Source organism: Beta vulgaris, chromosome 7, assembly GCF_026745355.1.
Source record: "Beta vulgaris subsp. vulgaris cultivar EL10 chromosome 7, EL10.2, whole genome shotgun sequence".
Taxonomy (NCBI): domain Eukaryota; kingdom Viridiplantae; phylum Streptophyta; class Magnoliopsida; order Caryophyllales; family Amaranthaceae; genus Beta; species Beta vulgaris.
In genome coordinates this window covers 17,649,157-17,663,041 of record NC_079208.1, presented here as the reverse complement: position 1 = coordinate 17,663,041, position 13,885 = coordinate 17,649,157, and the positions used below count along the sequence as shown (strand labels likewise).

Sequence of the window (13,885 nt, the reverse complement as noted above, 5' to 3'; positions counted from 1 at the left end):
GCAACATTGAGGAGAAGGTGGAACCGTATTCAACCGCCAAAGAGATATTCTTGGTAAATCCCATAGAAGTAGGATCTTGGGCGGTGAAGAGGAGAAGGTGGAACCGTATTCAACACCACGACGTTATTATTGTAAACTATATAAATAGAGTTCAGCAGCCACTTTGTATATCATCTCATCTCATCACACCAACACTTTAACTCAATCTTTCTCTCTCTCTCCATCATTTTTCTTTCATATACTTAATTTGCCATATCTCTTTCTATTTAACCTGAGTTGCTTGTCCAACTTGCCAATTAGGCGAAATCATTGTACTTGTACTGCAAATTGATATTCTTATAGTGGATTGGCGGAACATCGATTCCCCTGTGGTTTTGTCCCCATTTAGAGTCTCCACGTAAAATTGTCTTGAGTTATTTCTTTATTTTTGCACTATATTTCGCTCATTTATTTTGCCAAGTATTGTGAGTTGATTGTCAACCCCCTCTCCAAGCAAGTTGACCCTTCTCTGAAATTTGCCTTAAACATCCCTCATCAAAGGTTCTTACCTAGTGGAAAATGGCCTTAGTTGACCTTTACATACCATAATGGGCATACCTACGAATAAATCATGTTATGTAGACTCTAATAGTTTGAAAACCAATAATTTTTTTTTGGCAAATAAAGAATATATACATATACCAAAAAAACATGTGCATCAAAAGCATTGCACATGAAGCAGACAGGCCACAACCAACAGAAGGAGAATTACATCAACAGCTTACTCCTTTCTACATCATTAGATCTATTAGCAACTGTAAAGAAAATGTCTCTAAGGACTACATTTGCATCTTTATAGTTCCCTTTGAAAATTTTGTTGTTCCTCTGGCGCCATATGGCATACACACATTCAGTAAAGAACATCACAAATAACTTCCCCTTTTTCTTTCTTGCCTGGGAACACACACTTGATATAACATCTTGGTAGATCCCTCCTGCGTCTGTAAAATTCATCAGCCTGCATATGTCCCTCCAAATACCAGCAGCATAAGCACATGAGAAGAAAAGGTGTTGTATAGTCTCTTCTTCATTTCTGCACAAACTGCATCTAGCTTCACAGTTAACACCCCATCTCCTAATCCTATCCACTGTAGGGAGCCTATTATGCAGCACCATCCATAGGATAAATTTACTTTTTGGAGTTGCATAATTATTGCAAATTAACCGTTTCCACCTCACTCTTTCCACAGTATCATTCAACATCTTGTAAACTTTTGTGATAGAGAATTTATCACCAATACACACTTCACTCCAACCCCCAATATTACTCAAACTATCTTTGGTACTTATTATCTTTCTCAGTATCCAGGAAGTCTGGTTACTCAGATTGACAGTAGATCAACAGCTTACTCCTTTCTACATCATTAGATCTAGTAGCAACTGTAAAGAAAATGTCTCTAAGGACTACATTTGCATCTTTATAGTTCCCTTTGAAAATTTTGTTGTTCCTCTGGCGCCATATGGCATACACACATTCAGTAAAGAACATCACAAATAACTTCCCTTTTTCTTTCTTGCCTGGGAACACACACTTGATATAACATCTTGGTAGATCCCTCCTGCGTCTGTAAAATTCATCAGCCTGCATATGTCACTCCAAATACCAGCAGCATAAGCACATGAGAAGAAAAGGTGTTGTATAGTCTCTTCTTCATTTCTGCACAAACTGCATCTAGCTTCACAGTTAACACCCTATCTCCTAATCCTATCCACTGTAGGGAGCCTATTATGCAGCACCATCCACAGGATAAATTTACTTTTTGGAGTTGCATAATTATTGCAAATTAACCGTTTCCACCTCACTCTTTCCACAGTATCATTCAACATCTTGTAAACTTTTTTGATAGAGAATTTATCACCAATACACACTTCACTCAAACCCCCAATATTACTCAAACTATCTCTGGTACTTATTATCTTTCTCAGTATCCAGGAAGTCTGGTTACTCAGATTGACAGTAAGAACATCTTGCCTTTTAATATAGTATGAGTGAATCCATTTAACCAACAGCTTATCTCTTTTAAATTCAATTGCCCATAACAGCTTGATCATGACTACTTTATTTCAGTGCAGCATGTTAATTACATTCCAACCACCACCACTTTTTGGCATCTGAATTGTAGCCCAGGCAACAGGAGCTTTCCTAGACTCATCAGTGTTTCCAGTCCAAATAAATCTCCTACACACCCTCTCAACTGCTTGTATGATTTTCTTTGACAGAGGGAAGATATGAGCCCAGTAGTTTTGCATACTACTGAGGATACTTTTAACCAATTGAAGCCTTCCTGCATAGGAAAGCAGATTAGCCATCCAAGTTTGAGCCCTATTAGTAATCTTCTCCACTAAAGGCTTACATTGTGCATAAGTCAGCTTCTTTGAGGTGAGTGGAACCCCTAGATATCTAAATGGAAGCTCCCTAATTTGCATCTGCACCTTTTCAGCCAACTCTCTAGCCGTACCTTCATCCACCCCACAAAAATAAATGTTGCTCTTCTCATTACTAGCAGCTAAGCCAGAAGCTTCGGAGAACTTTTGGACAGCTTTAGACGTATAAGCAAGAGATCGAACTCTCATCAGCTCTACAAAACATCAATAAATCATCTGCAAACATCAGATGAGTAATATTCAACCTCTCACACTTAGGGTGAAAATTAAACTCAGGGCTATTCTTTAGTTCATTCAAGCACCTACTCAGGTATTGCATACTCAAAGCAAAAAGAAATGGAGATAAAGGATCTCCCTGTCTAAGCCCTTTCTTTGCTTGAAAAAGGGTGAGAAGGCATGCCATTCACCAGCATATTATATGACACTGTGGTTACACACTCCATAATCCAGCCTACAAAAATATTGGGAAATCCAAATTCATGCAATAAGGTTTCTAAATAAGCCCATTCCACAGAGTCATAAGCTTTCCTTATGTCTACTTTCATAATGCACCTAGGAGACATGTGCACCTTAGAATATCCTCTGATGAGCTCTGTAGCAAGTAAAATGTTATCGGCTATGTGTCTCCCTGGGATAAACCCTGATTGTGCTTCATTAACATGCAATAGGTCTAAACTCTTTGACCCTTGTTGCATTAATACCTTAGGCAGGAGAGTGATGGCAGTGCAGTTCACAGGACCATACATTCTACTAGTGTTGAAGAATTCATAGATACCCGTGTACATGTCTTGCTTGATGGTCTCCCAACTTTTCTTGAAAAAATAGGCATTGAACCCATCCAAGCCTGGAGCCTTATCATTCCCAATACCAGCCAAAGCATCCTCAATTTCAGCATTAGTAATCTCCCATATTAATGACTCTTTTGCCTGTATAGAGAGACTATTTCCACCCCTAACAATATTCAAATCAACTCCCTGCAGCATTGGAGCTCTTGAACCCAAGAGATTCTTATAGAAATCTACAATTTCCTCTTTTACTGCCTCAGCATCCTTTAACATTCTCCTATCATCAGTTATTAACATGTCAATTCTATTTTGAGCATGTATGGCTTTAGTAGCAGTAAAGAACAATTTGGAATTGGCATCTCCCTGTTGCAACCAATTAATTCTGGACTTCTGCTGGAGAATACTTTCTTCAATATGGGACCCATAGCAGCAATCTGATCATCTGCATTACTATCATAATCATCTTGATTCTGCAAATAATCATGAAGTTACTGCCTCAGAACCTCCACTTTCTCATGAGCTAAACCCACCTTCTGACTCTTCATCTGTTTCAAATCCCTCTTGACAGCTTTTAACTTCAACCAAATTGACTGAAGCCTATATCTACCATTCACAGAGTTCCAGGCTTTACCAACAGTGTCTAAAAACTCTACCTGCTCAACCATAACATTCATGAATTTAAAGGGTCTTCCACCTTGTGAACTGGCTGCCATCAAGGTGAATAACAAAGGAGAATGGTCTGAAATACCAGGGGATAAGTACTGCACCACCACTTCTGCATACATCCTTATCCATGCTTGATTAACAAATGCTTTGTCAATCCTACTCACCACCCTATCACTTCCCACACTACTATTAGACCAAGAGTAAAATGGCCCTATACTCCTATTCTCAATCAAACTTGATTGTAACAAGAAATTTTGAAAATCCTCAATCTCAGCATCAGATATCAATGCCCCATTTGATCTATCATTTGTTTGACACACAGCATTGAAGTCTCCTATGACAATCATGGGCTCCTGATGCTGTACATACTCTAATAGTCCCCTCCATAATCCTCTCCTGTTAGCTATTGTATGAAGACCATACATTGCAACCAAATTTACATGATGAACCTGGTCTTGAATTGAACACACCATAAACTGATCCTGAGCATGTTTCAAAGTAACATTTACCCAGGCAGGCCTCCAGCCTATCCAAATTCTCCCTATAGGAGAATGAGAATAGTTATTAACCCACATCCACTCTTTACCTATCTTCTTTTGCACTTTACTAGCATTCTGCTCCCTAGCTCTAGTCTCCAATAACACACACACAACAACTTTGTGCCTACAGAGAAAATTCTTGATTTCTTTTTTTTTTTTTTTTGAAGGGATCAATCATCCCCCTAACATTCCAAGAAATACAAATCATTAGGACAAATAAGGGTTAGGTCCCTTAGCACCCCCAGCACCAGTAGCTGAGCTTCCACCTCCAGACTGTAATTCATACACCACTGATGTTCTAACTGCCTGAAAAGCACCTTGTTTACGTTTAACTTTTGTTTTCCTAGTAACCAATTTCCAGGCCCCTTCCTGATGTAGGTACGCCCATGACAGCATTTGGTTCGAAGCTTAAGCACAAGGATTTCATTGCAATACGTGGATTATTCAAGGTTCCATGGTTATTATGGTTATGTAAAGCTTTGTTTTAATCCAATAGTGTCGAGTCATTAGAATTCATGAACTATTCGAATAAGTTAGACATGTTAGTCCTTAAATCCATAGGAGTGTCTTTTGTTTTTCCTTTGAGTTATTTCGTCCTTAATATGTATTTCATGTTAGTTGTTTTGAGTTGTATTCTTTTATTTACTTATGGAGTCTTGTAAGTCCTTGTAACCTCGACATTTTCTTAGCTTAAGATGTATTAAAGACAACTTAAATGAAGCTACGAAGATGGTCAAGGAAGAGGGAAAGTGCAACATGAAAGTGGCACGAGAATAGGAGTTTGTTGCAACTCCTCAATCACACGTTCCCTCTAACCAACTGTCCTACTATTTAGGCGTGCAAGAGTAAGTCTTTGAACTTCAAAAATCAGCAGCAGCACACGTCCAAGCAACAAGGATGAAGGCGCCATAATAATAGGGAAAGTAGTTGTAGCATGTTAGTTCATGGCCGTTGTGGGTCTAGTTAGTTGTTAGTTGCTTAGGCCACTTCTAACATGTTCTAAACCATGTTCTCAGTGTAGTTAGTGGTTAGTTATTTTCTTTAATTATTTTGTCTTAGAAAATCAGAAAATTAAGTTGTAACAAGTCCTATATAAATCGGACAAAGTGAATGAAATAGATATGACTTTTATGACTTAAAACGTGAGTTTATACTTTGCTTAATACTTTGTATTCTTGGATTGGAATCAAGTGTTTAGTGCCTATGCTTGACTAACCTTAGCAAGTTAGTTTGTGTTCTTAGGACCTTTTAGATTGTTTGGTGGTGTGACTTATCCAAGTAGTTTAGAAGTTGCTATTCAATCAAGCTTGTGGATTCAAGTCGTTGATTGTCTATTTTATCAAATTTCCGTCCAGGCTCAGTGCTATACTCAGTGCCACACTCAGTGTCACTGTTAGTCGAAACCTTTAAGCTTTTATACTTCGAGTGTTACTCCAATTATACAACACTTCCTCATCTAACTCCTGTCTCTGAGTAGAAGATATTGGCGTAACCACTGGGGTTACATTATCAGGATGAGTTGGATTGTTATAAACTATAGGAACAGTTTATGTAATCCTATCATCCCCAATATCAGCCTCTAAAACTGGGTTTGATGTAGGTAGTTCCTTAGCCTGAACAACTGGTAGCCATTTTTGAGTAATTTTTCCTTTAGCTTGCCACTTTTTCTCCTCACAAACATGCCCTATCTTCTAGCATTTAGTACAAAAAGGTGGTAACCTGGATCTTCCACATTTATTTTCCCCTGTATCTTCCCTGTTACATCCATTTCTATCAAGATTCTGGCAAATGAAATCCTTAGTTGCTTCGTTGTGCATTCATCTACATATATTGGGACCCCAATAGTACTTCCAATCCTACTCAAAGAGTCTGTACTCCAGCAATTCAATGGGAGATTAGGCAATGTTACCCAAATTGGTATAACTTTTAATATCTCCTGGTTAAAACTGAAGCTAGAGGTCCACTGTTTCAAACTATCATAGCTTTCCCAAAGAACAGATGAGGTCCTGAAAACAACACAGCATCTCTATCTTCTATTGTTTCCATTTTCACCACAAAATACCCCTCATCATGTTTAAAAATTTTAGGTTCGACCTTTGGAGCCCACTGAGACTTAGAATAATTGATTATAGCCATGAGACTAGGATTTTGTCCAATGACATAGACAATTAAAGCATTTTGCCAGCTTTCATTAGCTCTATCAACATCCACTTTATCTAACTTAGCTACATTTTCGCCATTAACAACAAACGGAGTAACCTAGTTTAGACCCATACCTTTCTCTTAAATCTTACTCTGTGTCATACTTTTCCAGAAGTTATGACTCATTTCAGTTCAATCATTCGCAAATTCCGGTGCCTGAACTGCTATTATCACCGGCTCTTGAACCTCACTAATCGTCGCGTACAATGCCTTAGTTACTGTTCCATTGCCTTCTACAAAAGCAGCGCCAACAACCTTCATACTAGTTGCCCCATTAGACTTAGTAGAGTTTTCGGCCTCCGATGACCCTTCGCCGGCACCGGAGCTCTTCTTTTTCCTCCCCATCCACCACTCGGCTCAATAGCACTTCACCTTATCATGCACCCATAGAGCATTTAGGAGGAGAAAAAATCTTGTTATTATTTTGAATATGTAAAGAATTGATAAGTTTAAAGTGATCTGAAAACCAATAATTAATGCCATATGTATGATCATATTGAATTATTTGACCCTAAATGCGTTAAGTTGTTACTAAAAGGTCAAAAATGACTTATTATGACCCGAAACTTCCTTGACATACCCAAAATATTATTAGAGACAAATAGATGATGTGAATGGGCCTTATAGTTTGTAAAGGTAAGTATTATTGCCAAAATGTATTTTTAAATTACATTATATGATCCTAAATAACCATATAAGGTGTAGAATGGCATAAAATAATATTCACTTATCTAAAATGTATTTTGAAACGAATAAATAAAGTTAAAAATGATCTTTAGTTACCCAAAATGTACTTAGAAGCAAATATATGCTGTTAGGAGCCTAATAGTTTGTAAGCAAACTATTACTGCCAAATATATGACCAAATTACATTGTATGACCCCCAAATGCGTGAAAAAATTCCTACAGAGTCAATGACCTAAAAATGTTCTTTACTTGCCCCAAACGTACTTAGAAATGAATATAAAAACTTAAATGATTATAATAGTTAGTGAAATTACATTATATAACCTTAAATATGTAAAATTACATTATACCACCATGTTTTTGCATGGATCAAGCTACCAAAAACCCATGAAAACATCCACTCAATTGCTTAATATGCGAACAAATCCAACAAATATCAAGACATAACCACTCACATGCACATTAGGCCAAAAAATTAAAGCCCTAAAAACAATCACTTAGCCATGGATCAAGCAATTAAAGTCCTGAAAAGAACCACTTAGATGCCTATTAGGCCCCAAGAAATCCCACAAAGATTATTAACTAATATTCACCAACTATAAGCGTGAAGCAAGTAATAGAGGCTAAAACAAATTCCACAAAACTAGCACCATGATCCCAAAGGGGGCTACAATTCCTATACTAGTTCCTCAACCAATCTTCAACTAAGGGAAAGGAGGATAAATAAGTTTTATCCGTGAACAATCAAATTCAGGTAAAATGGTTCTAATTTCTAAAACATAATCGGAAAAAGAATTTGTACTTCAAATAAATAGGTTCCAAATTATAATTTCTAATTTCAAATTATACCTTAAAGAGACTAACATGTCTCCCTTTGATTTTTTCACACCATATCTAGTTATAATATTAACCATGCTATATTCGCAACACACCTGAAAGGCATTATAAATGTGAATCACCCTAGTCTAATAAAGTTAGCAACAACAAAAAAAAAAACATAATTGATGAATGTGAAGAGACTAATGCTAATGCTCGTGATTTTTGTTGTGATTTAATTTCAACCTACACGTTATCATCTTACATTAGACCCTAATCATTTTGGTTTATGGTCTTTTTGGACCCTAATTATTTTGGTCTGTTGCATAATTGCAAGGATCTCGCCTTGTCCTTATTAACATATATACCTAGTAGTTACTTGCAAGATTCTCGCCTTGCTGATTGATTTCCTCCCTTGATTTTAGCCTTTTTTTTCGTTGCTTTGCCGACTTTATAAAAGCTTGTTCTCTTCATCAGTTTTGAAAACACAAAAAATCAAGAACTCTCATCTCACAAAAATGTTTTCTATGATATGTGGCAAGTTTTGATCTCCATCTATTGTTTGTGAGTGCACACGAACTGCAAAGCCATGCTACTCTTAGAGGACAATCGTAATATTATTACTTGCACCGAAGTAGCGCAAGATCTAAACAATGGTCATCTCACATCGCGACAATATTATTAATCTTTGTTGTTGGTGTTTAGGAAGAAGTCCCACATTGGATATACGTACTGTAGATGAGAGTAGTTCATATGGTGCGGTCAACTTTATTACTTTCTAATGGTCAGTTCTTCTTGTAAGACATTCTCTATTTTTAATTTGAAATTCAGCACGATTCAAACCCATTATTAAAAATAGAATATGCCACTTTTCTTGATATATTGACTAGTATAATTTATTTACCTATCAGTTTAATCTATTTAGTGACTAGTTACATATAATACTCAGTAATGACATTATTTAACCCGTTTAGTGACTAGTTTAATCTGTTTGGTAAGCATGCCGCGTTAAGTTTCGAAAGTATGTAGTTCGAGAATAAAAGGGAAACAATGAAAGGAGAAGAGAAGGGATGACTAGGTTAGTGTGAGATGCCTAGTGATAGTGTTAGGCCGGTTAGAGTAATATGGAATGAACTTGTTAGGAGAATGTAGACTAGACTTTTCTTTAATTTTATGTTAAAATTAGGCGACCTATTTTTATAATTTGTGTGGAATGTTTTGATAGATAACTAAAAAGTTACGTTTAATATATGTTACATTTTCATTGAAAAGCACTTAACACTTTAGCACATGCGCAATTAATTAAGGGTACATTAATATTAATTATTCCTTTTTGCATTTTGATAACTAGTATTTTCGCCTCGGCGATGCTTTGGGTCAATTGCAGTTATCAAATACATTATTATTCATAAATTTCATAATTGATATAATTACATTTTCGTAATATTTTGTCAAGTGCAAAATTGAAAAATGGATGTTATAACATGATAAGTTGTTACACAAAAAATACTAAATAACTGGGGATAAAAATAAATTTTCAATGGAATTTTGGAAAAAAGATATTATATCTTAATTAAAGCTTAAAGATCAAAAAGCTTGTATGCATGTTTTGCAATTAAATATAATTATAAGACCTTATTATGTTTTACTTAGAAACATTAAGCATTAAAATTGTAATAAATTAGTGGTTGAACTCTCACATTTTATTTCAAAGGTCATGTGTTCAAATTTGGTAATTACACCTTGTTAATTTTTTAATTGTGTATTAGAAGTTTGCGAAGAGTGTCAAATGACACCGTTCATTCGATAGAAACGCGTTTTAATATTTGTATATATAGCGTAGTCTCGGTATGGGATAGTCGTCTTTGAGAGTTATTAATTGTCATTATAAATAATATTGGTTTCCTGTTAAAACAAAATATATTATAACCGTCTTCTCTTACTAAGTACGTTCATAAGAGAATTATTATGGAGATTGCTTCCAGAGTTAATTGTGATTTAGAGTGAATCATGGAGTAATTTAGCCATAACCCAAAAGCAATATACAAATAGTGGGGCTACCGGCAAATTATGGTCATGTTTGACAATTAGTGACTAGTTGATATCTGATTATAGTAGCTCATTTGACTAGCTAACTGTATTAGCTTATTTGACTAGCTGATTATATTATTTGTTGTCTGTATAAAAGCATTTGGTAAGTAGCTGATAGTTAAATGTAACATACTTGTGTTAAATGACCAATAAGGACATGTGTGCAGAATCTATTATTGTACCTTTTATTGTTTATAAATGTAATTTTTTCACAACTTAAGAACATAAATGTAATTAACTCACTCATTCCCAAACCTCTAATTTCAAAAATTCCTCTACCAAACTTTTTTAAAAAGAGCTTTTTGAAAACAATCAACTAATTGAAACCTCCCTTTACCAAACACTCAAATTAGAGGATTGACTAGTCAAATCCTCTAATATGTGTTCAAACCTATAATTTTGATCCAGAACTCGTCCGGCCCTGAGGGGTGTTTGGAAGGGCAAAGACCAAGGACCCAAGGTTAAAAGGGCCCGAATCCTCTAGCTTATAAAATATAATTAAGAAAAAAGAAACTAATTAAAAACAGGTTTGCTCACACAGTCACACGCATACTTCTTCTGTCTTCAATCAACTACGAAATAAAATCTCAATTCTCAAAATTTCGACTCCTCGTCTTCTACTCCTCTTCTTCGGTTCTTCAAATTAAATCTTCATTCAATCACTCCTTCTCTCTCTTTCCAAGATCCACATTAAAATCTCTTTTAATTTTCAAAAATTTCTCAAACCTCCATTAAACTCTTTGGAATTTTCCATAATTCCCACAAAATTAGCTGTTAAATTTCCTTAAATATGGCAAGGGGAATTTTTTTTCTACAATTTAAATAGGGAAGAATTGGATTTCTATAATGCCATACTCATTAGATTTAGTCTCAATCAAGTGAAATTATTTAGATATTATGAAATTAAGAATTTGAGTAATGTTTTTGGGAATTTTTTGAATTCTGATTTACCGGAGTTTCGAGTGCTTTGTTGGGGTAACTTAATCGTCGGATTGCTCTATCTCCTGCCGTCGGTGGTCGTCGGTGCGCCTGCCGAAGCCCATCGCTTCATCGCTTAATCGCAATTCCTACTCACCTGTTGCTGCCATTCGCGCTATTGTGTCTGCCGCCTGCCGCGCTGCCGGATGGTCTTAGCAATCCACTTGTTCAAAGTGTTGTTATTCCATCTATATCCTCTATAATATGATTTGATTTTTCATTCTGAATTTCTGGTTTGATTTATTTTATTAGCAAATTATAATGTTGCCTAAAAAACATTTATTTTGAAGTGATGATATGAGTTGCTTGAACATTTTGCAAATTTGTATTCGCTTGAACAACGGGCTTATTTCATAGAACTACTATTAAATGTTTTATTTTGTTCTATTATAAATTGTAATTATTAAAAGGGCCCCAACCTACTATTTTGCCTAGGGTCCCGAAAAGATCAAGACCGGGCCTGACCAAACAAGGCCTATATCTTAAGAATAGTGTAAATATGTCTCTAATTATTCGATTCCTTCCGTCTTTCCAACAAGATTTGCCGAAATATAACATAAACTGAGTCAAGGAGAAAACTAGCAAGCAATATGCAACTTCGTGTTGCTTTCTGAGAAACTAGCAATGACTTGCTAATATAATGCGTTGTTTATATGGTACACGCTTTATAGTTTACAAGTGATGAAGAGAATAGATTCCAGCACATCAGTGAGATACTCAAGGTGGAGAAATATTGCTCTTTAACAGTACCAGCTTAACCGCCGCAATTTGATATTTAATAATCAAGAATTTTACTTCCTAAAAAGATGTAATCAAGAATTTTACATACAGTATGCTAGACCTTATTTAAAGAACAGGAGTCCCATAATATAAGTACTAACATGTTTTTACATGGAATTTTTTTTTATTTGAATAAATAGATTCATTTTTATTGGGAAATACTTATATTGTGTTTTTTTCTTAAATTTTTAACAAAAAATAAAAAAACTAAATATTTAATGTTGCATAATTTAATATATAGACATGCTCAATGGGTAAAACACCCCATTTGACATTAATAACAATGCATTCAAAGCTGAAATTATGACTATATTTTGAAAATTAGATTATTTTCATGAGGATATTTTGGGCATAAGTATTAATTAATATAAACATAGGACTTATATTTTGGGACATTTATAGGACTAAAAGATGAGAGAGAAAGCTAGAAAGAGAAAGAGAGAGAGAGAGAAAAAGAAAGAAAAAAGCCTCCCAAGAATACTCGAGAAACCCTAGTTTATATGAAAAAATCTCTACATCTTCCATCTCGCAATGGTAGCTTCAGATTTTGGCGTGCTGTTCATCAAGATCTCAGAGACTTTATTCAGAACGAAACCCTAGCATTTATGGCGATGGTAAGTAACATTAGTAAGGTTGGTGTGAAGATTGTTTGCATTGATTGTGTGCGTTTTATTCACTATATAAAGCCCTGGAAGGTTTGTTATGTTCACTCATCTCATCTTCTTCCATTTATTTTATTAAGTTACTCTAGTCTTTTTCTTTCTGGCCTGTTTCTATTTTCTTTTAAAGTCTACCTTAATTCTGCTTCTATGAATTTTAAAGAAGTTGTGCTTGAACCGGGGATCTCTAAGGTGAATGAGATTCATTCTCATGATTCATCTCGAATCCCTGATGATAGCCCCTCTTCTAAGAAAGTTGCTAATGATCCCCATGTTGTTAATTGTTCCCAAGATTCTCCTTTTGATGCTGCTTTTCCTGAGTCGGTTGTTGTGGAGAAGCTTGCTCAAGTCCAACAAGATATAAGGGAACTTTCTATGTCCTGCTTGATTGGTAAGATGTTGGGTGAGCCGCTAGATGTACGTACCATTATTTCTCGCACTAAATCTGAATGAAAATTTGTGAATGATGACATTGATTTCTTAGAAATGGGAAATTTGTGAATGATGACATGTCCAAGGAGACCTCTTTGTGTTACAGGCTTGGAGGCCTAACTTTGATCCTTTTCTGGAAGAGACGAAGTGGGTGGACCTATGGGTTCGTATCCCTAGGTTTCCTACTGAGCTCCTAAACTTTGAATCCTTGGCTAATTTATTCGCTGCTAATTAAGTTGGATTCTAACTCTTTATTGAGAAATAAGATACGATTTGCTAGAGCCTGCATCTGTGTCAATATTACTGAACCATTACTTGAGTATGCTGAATTATCACGTGCTGGTGGGAAAAAATGTGGGTATGTTATATGGTATGAAGATTTTAGTTCTGGTTGTTCCTTTTGTGGTTTTGAGGAACGCACTATTGATGCTTGTCCTCTCTTGCATGTCCCAAAAAAAGAAGTTACAGTTTCTCTTCTGAAAAGTCCTAAACAAAAGAATTTGGTTGAGATCCTCTCTTTGGCTACAAGGCAATAACATCTTGCTACCAGGGTTGTGGAAGCCAATGTGCTGCAAGCTAAGCCTAAGTCAGTGTATAAAAATGATGGTCCAAAGTCTGTTGCTCATAACAAGTTTGGTGGTTTTTATAATTCTGCTGCTAAGTTTGCTAAGAAAAAAAAGGTGGGTGTTTTGTTTAAGGATCCAGTTAAGGTGTCCTCTAACCCTACCAATGCTCCTGTGCATGGTAAAGGGAAAGGTAAAGCTATTGTTTTTCATACTACTCCTCAGTATGGCTGTTTGAGTGACTCTGATGATGATTCTGATCA

At 35.7% G+C, this 13,885-nt stretch overlaps 1 protein-coding gene across 1 annotated transcript; it reads right to left on the bottom strand.

The window, feature by feature from the left end:
- Positions 1-747: 747 nt before the first annotated feature.
- On the bottom strand, positions 748-1,242 carry LOC125491819 (uncharacterized). The gene has a single exon (XM_048633898.1). The coding sequence runs from the start codon at positions 1,240-1,242 to the stop codon at positions 748-750; it is 495 nt and encodes a 164-aa protein (XP_048489855.1).
- Between the last annotated feature and the right edge of the window lie 12,643 nt (positions 1,243-13,885).